Source organism: Hippopotamus amphibius, chromosome 15, assembly GCF_030028045.1.
Source record: "Hippopotamus amphibius kiboko isolate mHipAmp2 chromosome 15, mHipAmp2.hap2, whole genome shotgun sequence".
In the NCBI taxonomy this organism is placed as follows: Eukaryota; Metazoa; Chordata; class Mammalia; order Artiodactyla; family Hippopotamidae; genus Hippopotamus; species Hippopotamus amphibius.
The window spans coordinates 42,456,053-42,477,427 of NC_080200.1; the positions used below are offsets into that span (position 1 = coordinate 42,456,053).

Here is a 21,375-nt window from a genome sequence, read left to right on the forward strand (position 1 = left end):
TTTGCCACCTAGCCCAGGCTAATAATAAGAACATCTGCTGAGGTAGAGGGGCTGAAATTATACCAGAAAATGCTTCTATCTGCCATGACCTTTCCGCAGAGAAAAATGATTCCAACCTACATTTAGTCTGATGTTTGTTTATGAGTGAAAAATTATACCTTTAGAATGAATAAAAGGATGAAATAAACACGTTAAAGGAAGATTCTTTTTCACATATTAGTGTTAGTTTGAATTGTCCTCCGCAAAAAGATACTGAAGTCCTAACCTCTGGTACATCAGAATATGACCACATTTGGAAACAGGGTCTTTCCAGAGGTAATTAAGTTAAACTGAGGTCAACAGAGTGAGCCCTAATCCAATGGACTGGTGTCCTTATAAAAGGGGAACTCTAGACAGAGACAGACTCCTGGAGGGAAGGCAGAGGACTGGAACGATGCATCTATAAGCCAAAGAATGAAAAAGACCACCTGCAAACTACCAGAAACCAGGAGGAAACACAGAAGGCAAGTTCCAGAAGGACCCTAAGCTTGCAAACCTTGACTTCAGACTTCTAGCCTCCAGACTGGTGAGACAATAAATTTCTGTCCTTCTAAGTCGCTCCAATTATGGAGCTCGGTTATGGCAGCCCTAGCAAACAAATGCAATTGGTTAGTGAGAATGTATTTCTTCACCAAGGTCAAATTCAATGTCCCTGATCTAAGGCTGACGCTATCTGCCTGCACAACTCAGTCTGAAAGCAGAACAAAAAACCCTGCAAGAGTCTGCCTGAAAATAATTTAAATTGTATCTAAACGCAGGCTTTAAATTGCACTTGCTTTCTCCATGATGCTTTGAAAACCAGGTTTTTCTACTTCTTATCATTGTGGGGTGGGTAGTGGATGAAGAGGGAGGGGATTCACTGTTCCTCTCGGATGAGGCATATCTACAATACTACTTCCTGGCTACACAACTACTTGCTATGCTGGATGGGTGGTTCTAAACACTTTCTGCAGAGGACAGTCACCCAGCCCAGGCTCCCCTCCAGAAGTTTTGATTCAGCTGGTTAGGGGGCAGGGGGTGAGAAGCAGAAATAGTTTGGGGTTTGGCTTTTTTAAGCTCCCCAGGTAATTTTAACGTACAGTGGAAATTAAAAACAGCTGCCGAAGTTTACAGGAGTGACGGTTTTTTCCAGTCAATGGCTGGGGTGGGCAGGAGAGGGGAGGTACAAAATTCAGAAATAATAGGAAAACCCATCCTGTGTGAAAGTGGCATTAAGTAACCGCAGACGTCGAAAGCTGACTTTAGAAATCAAATTTCTGTATGAATAATTGTTCCATCGTGGTTTGATTAGCAATGTTTTAACTAAAATGGCTCCAGGCAGGCTCTCAGGCATCTAATTTTATCTATGGCATAACAGTATTTTAATTCAATCCCACCCTCCATAGTTTTGACGGAAAGTAAAAAATTTTATCTTAGTTTTTTTTTTAAGCTACTGATACTTTCACTATTGCAAGTGGGCAAAAAAAAAAAAAAAAAAAAAATCCAAATATCTAAATCCAAAGCTGCCCACCACTTATGAAATATGTTCCAAATAAATTTAAGAAAAGTTTTTTCTGTTCTGTTTTGGTGAAAAGGGCAAGATAATTACTTGAAAACTGTTTAACAGCTGGCATGTTTATTTGCTTGATCATTACTCTACAGGCTTCTTAAAAACTTTTAAATTTCTTCCTGCTTAGCTGCTTTATTACTTCCAATATGGTTCTAAAGAGTGTTATTAAATTATATCCTCAATTATATGTAGATAAAACTTAGGAGGAGCTGAGCCTTTTCTGGAGAAGATAACCTTGCCTTACTCTACCTCAGAAACAAAACAAATTCATAAATACAGTAGACATTTAACACAAAGAGCCTTTTCCTTCCTTTCTCTCTCTTCCTATCTCAATCTCTTCTTTCACCATTTTTCAAAGCTTTGGTTTTTCCTTTGGAGACAAGGTCAGAGACATTTCCTGTCTACGGCTCTGCTCTGTGCTTAAGGAAACGTGAAAAAAGACCTGCATATTTCAAAGAAGGTCATTATAATCTATATACAACAGGATCACATTCTTTCTCCCCTGTTTGTTCTTAATTAGTAGAGATTATAAGAAATGCCACGGGCGAGAGGAAGAAGAGAGTACATTCTGACGAGGTACCAGGGGAGACTTGAACACACTTCAATTAAGATGTGTATTCTTTTTCTCCAGATGCCCGTGGGACTCTGCACAACTCCAGTAAAAATAAATGTACTGCTTTCTGACTCTCTCACAGAAGCAATTACCAGTGGATGCAGAGACGAATGGGAGAGCAGAGGGGGTTGGAAAGAGACTTTAACAGGAAATACAGAACTTTAAAGCTTAATGAGACTTTTGAGAGCATCTTATTGTACCCATGTGGAAAGCCAGGGAGGTGAACTGACTTGCAGGAGTCTCACACATAGAATTGGCAGAGTGAAGATCAGCAAATGTAGCCCGCAGCTCTGTCCACCAAATCGGCTGCCAAGCCTTGACGCCATTCAGAAGAAACAGTAAAATGCTGAGCCAACAACCTCTCTGCCGCCCTGGCCTCATGTTTTCCATATTTATCCGCTCTTAATATGCTATAATTGATGGGGGTTGGTGAGAGCTGGAGGTCTTGACTGAGTCACTGCCTCTTGTTAAGGAGATGAAAAGCTTTTCTGGAATGGAAAGAGGGTATTTCTCATGACACACAATTCACAGCACAGAAGTTCAAGGTCAAAGAACCATGTGTGGCATATTCAGAGGGGGCACAAGCATTACTTCTGTGCCCAGAAGATGGTACAGATAACCTAGCGTTTCAAACTGAGAAAAACACTCTTGCTGTAATAGGAGCCACCAACAGACAGTACACTACCTGGATGAGGACTGAAAAGCCTGCAGTACCTTGTGCTACGACATGATGCTACAACAGGCAAAACACCCATGCAATGATGTTCTGAAATAAAAAAATTTCTTCCATGAGTTCAGAACTCCATGGCTCAAGTGCCATCTTTAAAGTGTCAATTTAAGTGTCTAAATATCAGCCTCAAATCCATTACTCAGCCAGAGATGTGCTGAGTAAGAGCCCCCCAAATAGGACAAAAGCCACACAAAGGCAGAAAGTAAACCTTAAGAGGCATTATATTTATGTTGACCTTATAAGAAATCTTCATTGTGCTCCCTTTAATGAGCAGCTTTCAATACAGGAAGATACACACATTCCATGCGTCATATAAAGCCAAGGCTGCGGAAGTGGGTGATTTAACATTTCAAGGAAGAGTATGAATTATATGAAGGTCAAGTCCCTTTTTAAAAGTATATTAGGAGGCATTACAAAAATAAGGAAGTGGTTATAAATCTGAATTCCAAGGATGGTAACTCCCTTGTAAGGACAGAGCAAAACGCTGGGGCAGAACAATTACATTCCTATGCTAACAGAACACTTAACAGAAAAAACACACAAAGGCCAAAATCACAGTATTTAAAAAATGCATTTCTTTGAGAGGCTCCAAATTGAAATTAGCGTGGCTAAACCAGCAGCTACAGCTCAAATTCCTCTTAAGTTTGGAGGGCAAATGGTAGGCTATGACTTTTTCAAACACAGAGGTTGTTAGCATATATCAAAAGAAAAAAAGGAGAAGGGCTATAAATCGGTTCCCACAAAGGCAAATTTAAGCGAGCGGGGTACTCCCAAGAGTGAAGACTCTGAGCTGACTTGTGCTAATGTAAAGAAATGACTTAGGTGACCAGTTTTATCATTTTACTTGTCTTACAAGTGTCTGGCTTGCTTTTTCAATTCTGTTGTTTCTTGTTAGTGTCTAATACAGGTGCTGTCCAAGAGAAATATAATTTAAGCCACATTTTATATTTTCTGAGGGCCACATTTAAAAACTGTAAAAAGTGGGACTTCCCTGGCAGCCCAGTGGTTAAGACGGTGCTTCCGGCGCAGGGAACGCGGGTTCGATCCCTCGTCAGGGAACTAGGATCCCACATGCCACGAGGTGTGGCCGAGAAAAATAAGTAATAAATAAAAATGTAAAAAAAAAAAGGACAAAGTTAGTAACATTTCATATAACCCAATATAAACAAAATACTATCATTTCAGCATGAAATCAACAAGAAAACTATTAACAGGATATTTTACATTCTGTTTTTTCATATTAAGTCTTCAAAATCCTGTACCTTTACATTACATCTCAAATCCGATGCTACATTTTTATCAGAAATACCTGATGTGTATTTAGATTTCATGAAATTTACGCACGAACAAATAAACTCACAAACTTAAGTTGTTCCAAACTGGAAAGTTGCCAACATCTGAACTGAGTAACCATTTTTAAGTTTAAATGAAAAATAAAAATTTAAATCCCATTCCTTAGTCACCCTAGCCATGTTTCAAGTGGCTATAGGAGGGGACAACACAGGTCTCATACAAACATTCCTGTCCCACCCTCACAGGAATAATTTCTCTTTCCAAATTCCCATGGGACGTAAAAGCTGGGCAATAAACAAAATTCAGTCCATAAGGAGATAATAATTCTTTCACTATCCAAAACTGAGTCATGAAACTCAGCTTATAGAATATAGAAATGGAAGAAATTTTTTTAAAGCTCTTTATTGGAATATAATTGCTTTACACTGTTGTGCCAGTTTTTGCTGTACAACAAAGTGAATCAGCTGTATTTATACATATATCCCCATATACCCTTCCTCCCGCGACTCCTTCCCACCTTTCCTACCCAGCCCTCTAAGTCATCACCCATCAACGAGTTGATCTCCCTGTGTTATGCAGCAGCTTGAAATTTTTTTTAAAATAGATTTGATAGATGAGTTTATTATTGGGATAGAATTAGAAAAGATTTAGAAAAAGGAATCTGAACATCTTGAGCATTTTTATCTTATTTAATCTTCACAGTATCCTTTTCTCATATTTCCATTTTACTGAATAGGAATCAGAGGCTCAGAGAGGCTAGAGCTAGTAAGTGGGGCACACAGAAACTGGGCTTAACTAATAAATGAAATTAATCTTAGGAGATAACTTTCTGGATTTTGTGCACAAAACACTGCCCAGCCAGTCAAATAATTACGGATACTGATTCCTTTGCAGAGTTTAGGAGAGACAAAGCACTGTGACGAAGTGTTCATCTACACAGCTCTCCATTTCTGTTGAACGTGCTATCAACTATCAATCCTTCACTTTCCATGGTGATGCAACATTCTCTCTCCAGGACAAAGACTCTCCGGGGGTGAGTCCTAGTAACTGGCAGTTGCAAATGTTTTCCGGGTGGTTGTCACGTATAGTGAGGGTTGACAGCTACAGAGCCAGACTGGACTGCAAACCTGAGTGTGCACCAGAATTGCCGGGGGTTGGGGGCTTGGCTGGGCTCCACGCCCAGAATTTCTAGTTAGGTAGCCCAAGAATTTGCATCTCTAATAAGTTCCCTAGGCATGCTGATACTGATGGTCCAGGCATCGCACCTGGAGAACGACCGAACTATAAGAAAGATAAGTGCACTTAAATGAGTAAAGAAAAGAACCACCACAAATTCTCTTAAGAACCTTGTTCTGTAGGGCAATTTCCTAGGCTAGCAGTCACATCAGCAGACAGCCTAGAAGGCAACTGCTGGAATCTGAGATGTGCTGGATGCCACAGGTTGTAGCCTCCTCAGAAGGAGGAGGAAACAAAAATGCAGACCGAGGCCCCAGAGCTGCTTTACCCAGAAGCTACTGAAGCTTAAAACCTTAGGGACCCCTCAACTTGTATGGATCCCTTGCAAGGCCTGGCAATATATGTTTCCAGAGTATGTACATATATTTTTGTTTTTTTGTCTTTGTAAAATCTGTAAAGTAAAACCTTTGGGTATTTTTTTAAAGGAGGACACCCATATATTTCTGTATAAACTTTAGGCTCCACAAAACTTGGATCTGTCCTTGGAGGCCTCTTACCCTGTTCATATCGTCCGGGTTTTTTTCGAGGAATAGAAAAACATTAAAAGTTTTTAAACATCACAAAGATGTTTAAGAACTTGCTTTTATCTCTCAATAATAATATACGAGACAGCCTTCATTAATAGATTTCTGCAACATATTTAATGACTTTGTAACATGTACCCAAAAACACACTCAGCCAATTTTTTTTACTATAATGCTTAAGTGGTTTCTAGTTTTTATATATTTCAGAGTATCACCATGGTGAATATCCTTAAGGCTAAATATTTTTGCCCATCCTTATTTCCTCAGTATTCCTCTAAGTGTTGATGCGTGCCATATGTATTTGCTTTTCGTTTGCTGTAATTATAATGTAATAGAATTTTGTAACTTGAATCTCTCTCCACTTAATTTATTGAATGCACTTTCCCCACTGCTGCATAATTTTTTAAGCTTAGTATTTTTAAGAACTCTAGAACATTTCTCTCTGTGGATGTAATAATTTATTTGCCTACTCCTCCAAAATACGGGTTACTCTCCATTTTTTATTAATGTAAATAATATGACAAAAAACCCTCCACGTTTTAGAGTCTCTCCTTCACATAGCTTCCCTTAAGTGGGCCAAAAATGATAACAGTGGCTAACAGATTATTTATAAAACAAGTTTATGGTAGAGAAATGAAATGTGTGAACAGGGCTCACAATGGGCTTGAAAGTGTCAGAGCCTCGAAGATAGATCACATTCACCACCTTACACCTGGGGCCACGAACTGAGACCTGTGTCTGTCTTGAGGGCTTACTTGACTCTTCTAAAGAATTCTTCCCCAGCGAGGAGCAAGTTGTCCAGACACTTTCGGACAAACTTTGGCTAAATGACTCAGAAATGTATGAAAAAAACTGAACAATAATGATATTATGGCTTCCTTTAAATGAAACTGGCGCAGCTGCCCCATCATACCCAGGACCTAAGCACTGTTTTGTTTCTGGTATCAAGTGGCCGTGTTCTTAGTCAATAACACTCGCGCTCTCTTGTGACCAAAGAGACACAGTCAGTAAATTGGGTCTAAATGTAGATAACTTTTGCCCATAGGACACAAGCTGGTTAATTAGCCTACACCAGGTCCAAGTTCATGACTCATCTTGTTGATGTGGTTCTCCAACCACTTTAGCTAATGAGCTACAGAAACCAAATAATTTCACAGCCTGGATACAAAACCCAGGTGGGTTGTACCTAACAAGCCAGGCCCTCTGGTGACGCTTGTTAATGTCACATAACACAATCAGAGGTGGCCAAGAGGACATTCAAACCACTCTAAAGGAAACCCACCCAGAAAACCCCTCTGCCCTTTTGTTTCCATCCATGACATGGGAGGAGTAGAAAATATTGAGCAAAGAGAGGCCAGAGGAATGAGGGGTGAGGATGAACTGTCACTGTTTCCATGCTGCTCTCATTCAACTCGTTCATTCATTCATTCCGCTCCCCGGAACAGGGAGCTGGGCTGGACGCTTGCAGACAGGGCAAGGACAACAATCTGCCTACCATGACCCGGGCTGCCTCCTGTCACCCAAATCCACCGGGGGAAGCCTGGAGGTGACTTTCCAAATGCACACGAAAAGGCAGGAATCTACAGTACCAGAGTCCCACGACTGCAGGACTTACTTGCCTAACACGCACCAGAACTTACTAAACAACCCATCTTCCAGCTATTTACGGAGCAGAGCTGATGCCCTAAGACCTGTCCCAGTGCCAGATCCACCACTCAGGGGACAACTGTGTCCCAAACAGTCACATGCACAGCCAGGCCAGTCTAAGTTCTTTCCTTTGCTCTTTTAAAAACTGAAAACTGTACAAACATTCCTTAAGTCTCAGGTCCCAATGTGCATTTTAGGTCCTCCTTTCCACGGCATGATCCTTCCAGAAAACAGGTCTAACTGCTTTGCTTTCCATATTCTCCGCCCCCCCCCCCCCGCTTATCTCTGGCACCAAAGGCTTTCAAACCGGATCACTATGAATCTGGCTAGTGGGCTTCACTGAAACATGTTTTGGTCACAGTTTATCCCTAATTATCATTGGATAAAGGAAATTGCCACTGGACAAAGAAAAGAAGAATCTGAAATCCAACTCCAGGCCTTTACTTGCCTGGCTGGAATCATATTTCGCATCTCTGACAGCAAACACCCGTGCACAGCAGGCATCACAGACCTGGTGGGGAAGGCGTGGCTTCTGGGGCCAGAGTCTCCAGGCACAAGCCCTGGTTCCTGCTTCGCCTCTGTGATTTAGACAAGTGTTATGTTGAATTGTGTCCTCCCATAATTCATACATTCAAGTCCTGACCCCCAGTACCTTAGGAATCGAGTGGCAGCAGATGTGATTAGCTAAGATGAAGTCATTCTGAAGAAAAGTGGGCCCCTAATCCATTAATACTGTTGTCCTTAAAGAAAGGGGAAATTTGAACAGAGAAACACAGACAGAATGCATGTAAAGATGAAGGCAGAGATCTGGGGGATGCATATATAAGCCAAGGAAACGCCAAACATTGCCAGCAAACCACCAGAAGTTGGCGGGGGTGGGGAGGGGGGGGGGCAGGGAACAGATTCCTCCTCCCAGCCCTCCAACCTGCCGACACCTTGATCTCAGACGCCCATCCTCCAGAATACAAAATGATAAATTTCTGTTGTTTAAACCACTCCATTTACACCACTTTGTTATAGCCATGCTAGGAAACTAGCACAGCAGGTTACTACATCGCAGTTTTCTCATCTGTAACATGGGGATAGGAACGGTGCTTCTCTAACAGAGACAGTACACAGATTACAATTTGTTGTTTAGGATAACGCCTGGCAGAGAAGTGCATTTGAATGTTAATATTCTCCAAACTATTGTTTAATCAAGAAGATTAGCACTTTTTCTTTTTTTTAAACCTCTTAAAGTTTCCTAATGTCTCTTCCCACCAAGCTGCTTAGTAAAAGTGTGGTGAGTGTGGTAACAGCCCACGCCAGATTTCTCAGGAGATGAGGAGCGCTCTCGCTTGGCTGACATGCCCAGGGCAGGGTGTGGCCTTTGCAGAACAACAGGAATCTAGATTTCCTCTCTGCTCCTCATTCCACACCCACTCAAGGCACCACATTCTTTCCCTCCCATGGCGGCCACCCCCCAAGCCTTGGCCCTAGGGCTGGCCCCTTCCTCCGATTAGCCTCTCAAAATTCCCAAATCATCCTACCGCCCCAAATACAATCATCTTCAAACCACATTCTTCAGTTTAACCCATGCCACCCACCCCCAGTTTCTGGTGCTGTGCAGAAGTCCATCCCTCCCACCTGACTTGATTGTTCTGTGCATCTCCCTCTTCTGCTGGTCTCTCCTCACCTCCACCTCTACTCTGGACGTTCCCTCACCAGTACTGGTTTTCTGTGAGTCCTAATCTACCAGTCAAGAAGGCCCAGCTCCAAACTCAGCTTTTCAATGAAGCCCTCCCTAAACTCCTATAGTATATATCACCCGGACTCCTGATTTTGTGTTGAATGACACAAGCTTTGTGTTTCATGCATGTCAAGCACAGTATCTCCACTAGACAGCAAACCTGGAGACCATTCATGCATCACACACTACTGAAGACCTACTAACACCAGGCACCAGGCAAGGCATCAGGGTAACAGGTATCATTAGTTACCATTTATCAAGAATTTACTGTGTGCCAGATTTTACCCTAGTTCTCACAATGATGCTGGAAGCTGCTGGCATCACCCTGGTTTACAGATGAGAAAACCAAAGATGAGAGACTATGTACTTGTCCAATATCGCATAGATCATAAGGGATAAAACTGGGACAAGACAGAGAAACAAGGCTGAGAAATAGTATAATGGGTCAGCTGTAACCAGCCCCCAAAGAATGTGGATCAAGGCACTGCCCATTTGGAAGGATGTCAGTAATTATCACATACAGGCATGCATCAGAAACATTATGGCTTCAGTTCCAGACCACTGCAATAAAGCAAATATTGCAATAAAGTGAATCAAGAACTTCTTGGTTTCCCAGTGCGTATAAAAGTCAGTTTACATGTAAACGGTGGTGGGTCTCCTCTAAGTCTATGAAGTGTGTGATAGCATTATGTCTAAAAAAACAATGTACATAACAATGACAAATTATAAAACAAAAAGCGGTTACAACAGTATCATAAAAGATCACAGGTCATGACAACAAATACATCAATAACAATAATGAAAAAGTCTGAAATGGTGAGAGTTACCAAAATGTGACACAGAGACACGAAGTGAGCAAACGTGGTTGGAAAAATGGTGCCAACAGACTTGCTTGATGTAGGGTTGCCACAAACCTTCAATCTGTAAGAAATGCAATATCTGCAAAGTACAGTAAAATGAGGTATGCCTGTATATGATACACACACACACTCCCCTACTGACAGCCTCTCAAATGGGCGATACCTCACTTCACATTCTTCGGAGCCTGGTTATGTATCTGTATCTAAAGACAGCCGTGCAATACGTTCATTAATGACTTAATCAGGCATGCCTATTCAGTCTGTAGACAGCAACGTGATTATGGCAAAAAGTCAGAATTTAATGCAAAAATCAGAGCGACAGATTTATTGAACACATTTAACTAAGAAGATAAATTCAATCGGGATAAATACAGTGTCCTGCATTTGGGTTCAAATCTCCAACAGTGCAAGCATACAAAGAGAATGCCAGGGCTTTGCAAGCAATAGCGGTAGAAAAGAATCAACAGTAAACCGAGTGTGAGCGGAGAGAGAAATGTGGGTAAGAAAAATGAATACGATGTCAGGTTATAGTAATAAAGCTACATGTATGGGAAGTGGAAATGCCACTATTCTAAGTTCTTTTGCAACAAATCTAATGGTTTGCTCAGAATTCTAAGCCCCAATTTGACAGTAAGTCAAACTGGCATCTAAGTTCAAATGAAATTGATATAATTAAGAATCCTCACATTTCGCGATTTCATAGATTGCAGGCTGACCAAATGAATGTACGTGCTTCAGCATAACCTAAAACTAAGTTTATAATGTATAATTGTAGGCTGACATCACTCCCAAACTTTTCTGTGAAGGTGTGGAATCAGGTCACCACAGTTCCCATTTATGTAAGCAATCCCAAAATGATGACCGTAAATGGTACACTTAACACAGGCCCTGTTAGTCCCACTTCTTATCAAACCCAATGTATTACTGGACTAGAAGGAAAAACTTGATTAATAACCTGATGTCACCAGCTGGCAACACTCAGGAGCAGTTTCCATGTCAAACATGGAAAAGGCATTTAACTTCACATGAACATCTTGTCTACCAACAGGACAATGGGAAACTGGGCAAATGGCAACCAGTGTTCACTTCTGGGAGAAAAGTAATCAAAACGAAGAATGCTTGGCACACCTTTACCACCTAACTCTCTCCGAGGAGACTCACTGTGGAAACTGCCAGGTGTATTTGTTTCCCAGGGCTGCCACCATAAAGTACCACTAACTGGGTGGCTTAAAACAACAGAAATGTATTGTCTCACGGTTCTGGCAGCTAGAAGCTCAAGATCAATGTGTAAGCAGGGTTGGTTCCTTGTGAGGGCTGTGAGGGTGAATCTGTTCCACACCTCTCTCCTTACTTCTGGTGGTTTGAAGACAATCTTTGGTGTTTCCTTGGCTTATAGGTGCATCGCCTGGGTCTCTGTCTTCACCTTCACGCAGTATTCTTCTCCTTGTGTCTCTTCACATAGTCTTCCCTCTGCACAGGTCTGTGTCCGAGTTGCCACTTTTCATAAGGACACCAGGCATATTGGATTAGAGCTCATCCTAATGACCTCATCCTAACTTGATTACCTCTATGAGGACACAATTTCCAAATAAGGTCACATGCTGAGGTACTAGGGGCTAGGACCTCAATATAGCTTTTGGGGAATAGGTGGCAATTCAACCCATAACACTGAGTCAGTCTTCTTCAGGACCCATTCCTCCTACCCCTTGAGGTTTAGCTGGTTTCGTGGCTGCCATCTAGAGAAAGTGTCTTCCCACCTCCCTTGCAGCTAGGTAGGGGCATGTGACTAAGCTCCAGTCACTTCCACGTGAGGGAACAATGATTTGTGCACCTTCAGGGTTACATCCTTTAAAAAAGGAAGATGCTTGGGGTTCATTCTCCCTCTTTCTGGTTCCTTAAGACTTGAAAACAGAATATGCAACATGAACACCCTAGACCAGCACTGTCCAAAGGAATTACAATGCAAGACTTAAGTCATTTTAAAGTTTCTAGTAGCCACATTAAATAAGAAGGAACAGGTGGAGTGAATTTTAAATTTATTTAATCCATAATGTCCAGAATATTAGCACTTCAATGTATAATTATAAAAAATTATTAGTAAGGTATTTTACAGTATTTGGTACTAAGCTTTTGAAATCTGGTATGTATTTCACACTTACGGAACATCTCAATTTGGAACAGACACATTTCAAATACTCAAGAGCCACAGGTGGCAACCGGCTACTGCAAAGCAATGCAGCTCTGGAGGGCAGCAGAAGGATATCGTAGAAGAACCTGGGTCCCTGGATGAGTCCATGGAGCAGACCTGTCCTGCTGGCTCTGGAGTGCTTGAAACGTTTACTTAAGGAAACCGTGCTATCTATTCGATTTCAGGGTATTTTGTTACCACAGCTCACCCCATATCATAATAAATACATCCTCTGAAGTTTCACAGAAGGACCCTGCAGCTTCTCAGTTATGAAACAACCCTTCAAAGATGGACACTGACTCCCATGGGGGGCAAAAAACCTCCAAAAACGTAGCCCAAGTTTGAAAAATTACCATAGAAACATTCTTAGCATCGAGAAATACATTTCAAAATAAACCCATCCCAGGAGAACATGTGGTTTCTCAGACTTTTTGTTCTTTTCCCACTTTATAAATCTCTACACTTCCTGGTCAGTCAGCCCACTGGACAGCCCAGGAGGAAGGAGGGAGGGAGAGACAGTATCATTCAGCCTCCTGAGAAAATAAAAAAAGAAATCTTTTCAGGTAGTGCTTCTCAAAAAGTGAAAATGTTTTCACATGATAACAAATAATAATTGGATAATCAAGTCAATCAGAACACACTCGGGGATATGTGTATAAAAACAGACGATTGAACTTGGTGTACCCCCCCAAAAAAAAAAAAAAAAAAAAAAAAAAGAACACACTGACTTTCCTTGTTTAAAAGGAGGTGGGGCTCAAAAGGAATGTCAAGGCTCATCACTGACATTATCTTTATAGATACTGGGGCTCAACTCATGCTAATACCTGCTGTCATAGAAATGAAAATAACCACCTCTTACAGCAAAGATCTGTGCATAGAAACTCAACTGAAAATCTCCATGGAATGAATTCAGAAGCAATTCCTAATTCACTACAAAGGAACAGTCACATACAAGAATTTGGCAAGCAAAAAACACCATAGTCAGCAGAAGCTCAAAATGATTAGGTAATTAACTCAGAATAAAGAGATAAGAGGTAATAACCTAGATGATTCACTGCTTGTGTAGACGATCAGATTTCCGCAAGTTTAGGGGCCAGGTTCTGAGTTTCACATTGGTCTCCAGCTGCAGCTGGAATGGTATCAGGTTTAACCAAGAATTCCTGCAATTATGGTCTGGGGTAACTAGAATGAGGCTGCGGTCCAGTTAGCCAGCAACAGGACTCCATTTAGAATGAGAATTAATTTTCTTAACTGCAGCGGAAGATCAAAAGTAGCAGCATCCGTCTTCTCTTGCTTTAAACGTTCAGTCTGAAGAGCATTTGCCTCTTAGGAAGCATCCCAAGATTTTCCCAGATCCTCCCCTGCCTGGGGTAATGACACTGATGTTGGGGAGCTTTGCCACTGGTAACGATGAAGTCATTCTTTGGGTCTTTATTGCTTCGGGCAACAGAGCAGAATTCACTTCCTGACGTCTGCAGCTCTGGAGCTTAGGAAAGGGAATGCCCTGTGCTGACAAGTGTGTATAGCTGTTGCCAGTACAAGCTCTGGCATCAAGAAAAACTGGGGTTCAGATCTCTCTGCCATTTATCAAATGTGTGACTTTGGCCAAGTTCCTTAACTTCCCTCAACCTCGATTTCTCCCTCTGTAAACTGCTATTACAGCAATGGTCATTACTGGATACCGTTTTGTAAGCATTACACGTGAAGGGTTTGCTACAGTGCCTGGGCACACGGTAAGCAGTGGATCAATGAGAACTCTTCTAACTTCTGTTGCAGTAGGTCAGCGATCAATACATGTTTCCTCTTGTGATTAATATTATGTATTAGACACTGACACCCACTAAAAAATTGAGATACTCTAGCCTCAGTCAGATACTGAAAATAGTCCAAAAGATGAAGAAACTGTGGAGCTAAAGTTTATGAGCGCGCATGCTAGTGGGGGGTGCCAGGGCTTCGGAGAAACTGCTCTAGATGGAAAAGGATGGAAGTATGTCTTGGGTTGAACTGTGTGCTCCACCCCCGACACACACCCTGCAAAACTGATAAGGGGAATACCTGAATACGACCTGATCTGGAGATAGGGTTTTGTTTTGTTTTTTAATTTATTGGCTGCGTTGGGTCTTCATTGCTGCACACGGGCTTCTCTAGTTGCGGCGAGAGGGGGCTACTCTTCATTGTGGGGAGCGCGCTCCTCATTGTGGCGTGGCTTCTCTTGTTGCGGAGCACGGGCTCTAGGTGCGCAGGCTTCAGCAGTTGTGGCACTTGGGCTCAACAGTTGTGGCTCACGGGCTCTAGAGCACAGGCTCAATAGTTGTGGAGCACGGACTTAGCTGCTCCGTGGCATGTGGGATCTTCCTGGAGTCGGGCTCGAACCCATGTCTCCTGCACTGGCAGGCGGATTCTTAACCACTGCGCCAGCTAGGAAGTCCCTGGAGATAGGGTCTTTATAAAAGTAATCAAGTTAAAATGAGGTCATTAGGGTGGGCCCTAATCCAATATGAGTGGTGTCCTTATAAGAAGGAGAAATTTGAAGAAAGAGACACACACAGATCATCACTATGTGAAGATGAAGGCAGAGATCAGGGTGATGTGTCCCCAAGCCAACGACTGCCAGCAAACCACCAGCCAAAGCTGGGAGAGGCATGGATCCCATTCACCTTCACAGCCCTCACGAGGAAGTAACCCTGTCCACACCGTGACCTCAAACTTCTAGTCCTTCTAGAACTGAGACAATACGCTACCGTTTAAGTCACTCCATTAGTGTGTATGGCAGCCCTAGGAAGCTAATAAAAGGTGAAATCAGGCAGCAAGCAGATTCCCCATTTAAGACGGGCTGACAAGACCTGGAAACTATGTAGCATGACACAAACCTGATTGAATTCTCTGCAGAAGTTTACAAGAGCCTCAGATCTCCACCCCAAAAGGTCATCTCTGATGTATTTTCAAATTATGTTGATGGAAAAAGAAAAAGAGGCTTTACAATGGATTTGGCCAAGGCTCCTCTGTCTAGAGGCTTGGATTTTAAATACTCTCATTTTTTTGCACGTGTGGTGGCGGAGGGATGCTTGGGCATCTGTAAAAACTTATTATAAATGACTAAAAACTCCTTGGAAAAAATACCTTGGAAGAGATGTCGATTATCAACCTTCATGAGAGCTAGTCTCTCAACAGGCAACAAATTCAAACTCCTGTCTGAGCAGGATGTGTCTGGTTCCTCAAGATTCACGGAGTGTGTGCATTCTTTGGCTGAAAGCTGCAATCGTTAGTAGCTGCTACATAAAGAAATGCCATCAATTTAATCTCTCGTGGAGCCAGCCATTTTCAACTAGCTGCCTTTTTCTTGTTTTTTTTCCCCCAAATGGAATGTCCACTGCTTCCCTGTTACATTGGAAAACATAATTGGGAACAAATCTTTCATAAAATTAAACACACACCCACAAAGTAAACTCTGAAGGCCTCGATCATGTTTGAGAGGCAGTCCTCAAGATTTGTTACAAAGATCTTACAATCCTTTTTCCCATCCCTCAATCTCCACCCATTTCACTCAAGGCACTAAAAATTGGCATTTACAAAGGAATTCCAGAAGCCTGAGCATTTTATTAGCAAAGGGAAATCCCAATCTTGTTGGCTTCATTTCTCATGATGACAGCTCATTTTTCCATGTTGAACCACGTACTAGTTGTTGCAAATATTTAAAGAGGTAAAGAAGCTACTTTCAAACGAGTCATAAAAGAAATAAATAATGATGATTTAGAACTCTGTGCTTACTTTATAAGCATAAAAAGTCAAGTACATCCATTTTTTAAACTAGAATGAAAAACTTACAGTGTTCTCATGAAAAGACTCAGAGCCACGCCACGGGCACTTTGCTGGGCTCTGGAAGCATCACGGTTCTGCATGTCACGCACTCACTTTAGAAAGTGAGTCTCCCCACTGTGCTTCACGGCTGGCTCACCTGCATGCCCCCTCCTCCTCTCCTAACCAACGTTTCAAATCCTACGTATCCCCGAGGCTTGGCAGAAGCTTCACCTCCACAAAGCTCCCCACAATTTTCCCATTTCCAGTGATTCACCCCTCTCTGAAAATCCACAGCATTTATCATCCAGGTCTCACAATTTAACTACTGGTTATATCATCCTGGAGATCCCTTTAATATCTATATTCTACATGGTTTCTATTTTACCTTAGTTATTTCCTTCATGTAGTTTTTTTCCTCCCACCTCAGTTTATGAGCTTCTTCAAGACAAGAACCATCCTGCACATTTCTCCTGTATCCTTTCTAGTATCTCACCCAAGTTCAAGGATGCCCAAAATCAAGTTAGAAATGGGAACTGGAAAATGTCATCCACATTAGGATTCCTTTGGCCTCTGTGGCTTATCTGCAGGCTCCCAATTATGTTTAGGGATTAAGGCAATTAGACAAGGACAGGATCTAACCACAGCCCAGAGACTCAGGCTCACTCCCCTAGGTCTCGCACATAAACCCACCCCTTGACTTAGCAGCCCTCTGAGTCAAGCATTCCAGAGAGGACACTCGGAGGAAATCTCTACCCGCATGATGGTCTTGGTGCAGCACGATGACCTTCAGGCCATCCACGGGGGGCTCCTTGGGGCCACACTTGTCCTTTCTCACTCCTGGGTTTTGCTCTCAATGGCCACAAACTCCTCTGGCTGCAGACCTCCCAGACACAGGCTGGCTGAAACGTGATCACGCCTGCGGGTCACCTGCTTTCTCTCATGAGAGCACGCACCTGATCTGCTGCCCCTCGTCTTCCTACCCCCCAGAAACACAAAGGGCCCTTTCTTCCCCCTTCTCCTTTCAGCCTCACACAAAGGCAAGCAGGAAAATTTGATGACTGAGGGTTCAGGGTTGTTCTTTGCGAGAGATCACTCACATCAGGTAAAGAAAATTATAGTTTGGCTCATTGAACTGGATATAAACAGTTTAAAACTTGTTTTTCTTGTAACAAGTGATACATGTGGGTGCATACAGATATAGCAAAAAATGCAAACCCAAGGCACCCAGTGAAAAGGAAAACTACCCCCCACCCCCAGCTCTGTGTCCCTCCTCAGAGGCAGTAACTGTTACCAGATCATCCTGCCCTCCAGACCATATACACTTTTCAGCCTACTTTTTATCATGGTTTTCTTTTTTTTCTTTTTAGCCATAATTCTATTATTGGCTCATCCTTTACTTTTAGGAATTGAATTAGCAATTTTAAATAACAACTTTCAATTTTAAAAATATTCAAAATCAGTAAAATATTTCGCACATGAAATAAAGTTTGCACCAGCAAAAATAGTACTTCGCAGTTTGTCCTATTTGACTTTTTTTTTTAAAGCTCTTTATTGGAATATAATTGCTTTACACTCTTGTATCAGTTTTTGAGGTACACCAAAGTGAATCAGCTATATTTATACATATATCCCCAGATCCCCTTCCTCCCGTGACTCCCTCCCACCCTCCCTGTCCTGGCCCTCTAAGGCATCACCTATCATCAAGTCGATCTCCCTCTGTTATACAGCAACTTCCCACTAGCTATCTATCTATTTTACAGCTGGTAGTGTATCTACTCTCTCACTTCGTCCCAGCTTCCCCTTGGCCCCCCAATCCAGCCCCATGTCCTCAAGTCCGCTTTCTACATCTGCATCTTTATTCTTGCCCCGTCACTGAGTTCATCAGTACCATTTTTTTAGATTCCATATATATGAGTTAGCATATGGTATTTGTTTTTCTCTTTCTGGCTTACTTTGCTCTGTATGACAGTCTCTAGGTCTATCCACCTCATTATATAGAGTTTAATTTCATTCCTTTTTATGGCTGAATAATATTCCTATTTGACTATTTTAAACTTTAGACACAAATAAGAATTCCCAATGGTCACACAGAGTAACAGAATTGAGAGAACTCAAGTTGTTTCTTTCGTTACAATCACTCTGATATCATTTTCATCTCAAGTCTACTGCTTAAAGGGAGAGATATGTGTTGTAAGAGAGAGAAGGCCCTCGTGCAGGCGTGAGCTCTGAAGACCACTCATGATGCCCAAGCAGGAGGCAGTGACCCTCCCAAGGGAAGCTTGTAGTGAGTCTGAACCCGTCAGCCAACCATAGAGCTGAAGCCCTCTGAACTATATCATGGGTTACTGATTAAGAGAGAGGAAGAAAGATTTACCAAGCATCTCCTGAGTGCCAGGCCTAAGATGTGTGCCTTACAGGCACTGGCACATTTAAACTTCACAACAACTTCACGAGCCTAATACTGTCTTCTCCGCTTTTCAGGTGAGGAACGTGGGGGTTCGGGGAAGGGAAAAGACTTGCTCGAGGCCATAGACCTACGTCCAAAGTCTCTTTTCCAAGCTACTGCCTGGACTGCTCTGTTTCATAGAATCAAACCTCCACCCAAATTTCCTCTTTCGGGGAACCTGGGCGCTGGAATCAGGCTACGTTGGCACAAAAACTGGCTGTACCACTTTGAGCTAGAAGAACCCAGGCCCAGGCAAGGGACTGGAGCTCCCTGGGTCTCAGTTTCTTCATCTGGAAAATGAGCCTGACCATAATACCTAACACATGAGGTCTGTGGTGAGATTAAATGAATTTCATGTAACGAGCTTGGCATAGTGCCCGACATACAGTAACTACTTCACAATGGTTAGCTCTCATTATCCTACAGCTGATTAACAAGCTGGGGTTCGAAACGGTTTTCTCTTCTGCTTTGATTCCCTCCATCTCTGCAGTACAGGGATGGCACTTCGGGAAGCACTTTGGGACAAAACTGATACTGTCTGGCCCCACGATACTACTTTCTTTTGCTCCCCTCCCCCAAGCTTGCTCCTCTAACATTTCTTCCCTTAGTGCTGCCAAAATCACAGCCATTCTGCAGCCAAATCCAAGAAGTTTTTAGTAGCGTTATTCCTGTGACTTTTTCCCATAAATCATTTCAGCTTTTATTTAAAAAACTAGATTCCAGCAACACCCTCCCTACAGCCACCAGTTTTTAATTTTTAAACCAAAAGTGTACACTACCATTTCCCCTGCCCCTGCTCATGTACAAGGGTGAGTCAAAAATTACCCACACTCTGTTTATAGTAAAACTTCTATAAATTCTACACCCAGAGTGCGGATCAATTTTGACTCACCCTCATATATCATGGACGTCTACACGGATTCAATTTTGCTAAAACAATCTCAACTCGTACAAATGGAAGCTGCCCAAATACCCTTGGAATGGAAAAGGTATTTGTTAACCTGGTCACACAATTTCCAAACCCACATCTGTTCGACTGGGCACCATTTCCTGTTTAATTGCCTTTCCCTTCCTAACTGAAAGTCCAGTGAGGTCTGGAGGCTGTAGCATCATTGGGCCAGCAAATGAGGAGGTTGAAGGGGGTTTATCTGGGGAGTGGCAGGGGCAAGGGGTTAAGGAAGTCAGATGACAAAGGCTCGCTCTCACTCTAGCCAAAGGCTAGTTGGACGACTTCGGCCAAGTCACTTCACGTTCTCTAAGCTGTAGTTAACTTACCTGAAGAATGAGAAGGCGAGGCCCACTTTTTCCTAAAAAACCCCTTCTAGCTCTAACTTCCTTTCAATGCGACAAGATTCTGCAATCGTCCCACAAGCATCTCATCTGGTCTGGGCCTCATCAGGGCAGTAAGTTACATGTCATGATGCAGCCTCAGGAGATAAGCTTCAGCCAAAAGGAGGTGTGTGTGTGTGTGTGCGCGTGTGTGTGTGTGATGTTAGCCATAAAAGACACGGCCTCCACTTATTGCAAAAATGCAGTTGTGCCAAGCTGTCATGTAATTCATGGCCCGGCAATAAAATCCCAGTTCACCTTTAATTACCTACTGTTAAATGACAGCCAAGCAAGCCCATGAGGAGAGCGACGTATCTGAGCTTCCATGTAACACCCGTTCATGAATTTCTCCGATTCAGCCATTCTGCTCCAAGCATCGGGAGTGCAGCTAGTACAAGACTGGAACCTCGGCAGGGTTTATGAGGTGACCTTTTGCTATATAATAGCGTCACGTGTAATCTCGCTATGTTATTTTTCTCCATTTTCTCCTCTGGGAGGCTTTGTCTCCTAATTCTGGCATCATAACTGGTTCCTCCAATCCCAAGTCTTTTATGACGGATAATAGATGAGGAAGAACCCCAGGAATGCAGGGGGAATAAAGGTGCAGGCAGCAATAGGTTTTGCTGTTTCACCTCAAAGGCCTTAACAGAATTTAAAAGTCTTCGAAACGCCCAAAATGAACCTGGCTAACACGTAAATCCTTAACCACTCGCATGAGACTAGCTTCCTCTAAAAATGACATTCTGAATCAGATCTGGAGGGACTTAAGAAATGCTGAGGTGTCCGACTGAAGCTTTTTGTTAAGATGTCTAATTTCAGCCGGTATAAGGACTTGCAGGCTGTTGTAAGAGCCATGTGGTGGGGGGTGGGGGGAGGGTTGATCAGCGGTCTCATCACAGTTTTAACAGGAATACTCTGGCTGCTTTACCGAGAATCAAGGGGGAAAAATGTTTAATGTGACTGTTCCTTTCTCTACAAGGCACAGATGCCAGGCGGCGGGGGGGGGGGGGGGGGGGGACGTCATTTCTGGAAGCTATACACACAAAGAGCAAGGAACCTAGAACACACCATTCACAAAAGCCACCCTGAGCTGGGCCCCAGAGCGCTTCTGGCTTCTGTAGTTGATTAACCCAGCGCCTTATCAAGGTGCGGAGGGAGGGTGTTTCTGCAGCCCCAGGAACACTGTGGCGGGGGAGGGGGGGGACACACAGCCAGCCCACTTACGTCACTCTTCCTGAACTTGGCTTTCAAGCTCTTCATGTTTAGTCCATTCAGCCTTCCAGAGCTCTAGAGGAGATGGTCAGCACCTAACCAGAGAAAGGAATAAAGAAATTAAGTATCTAGGTTTCCAAACAAACACTGCAGATACTCCCTCCGGACGGGATGAGGACTTT

The 21,375-nt window shown here is 42.8% G+C and overlaps 1 protein-coding gene across 9 annotated transcripts in view; it reads right to left on the reverse strand.

Annotated features, from left to right (window-relative positions):
* The window catches only part of RAI14 (retinoic acid induced 14), a 154,382-nt gene that overhangs the window by 108,204 nt on the left and 24,803 nt on the right, over positions 1–21,375 (reverse strand). For all 9 annotated transcript variants that reach the window (XM_057709427.1, XM_057709420.1, XM_057709429.1 and 6 more), the window contains exon 2: positions 21,206–21,288. In XM_057709427.1, the coding sequence (XP_057565410.1) occupies positions 21,206–21,241 (36 nt within the window). In that variant the 5' untranslated portion in view covers positions 21,242–21,288. The remainder of the gene's footprint in view (positions 1–21,205; positions 21,289–21,375) is intronic.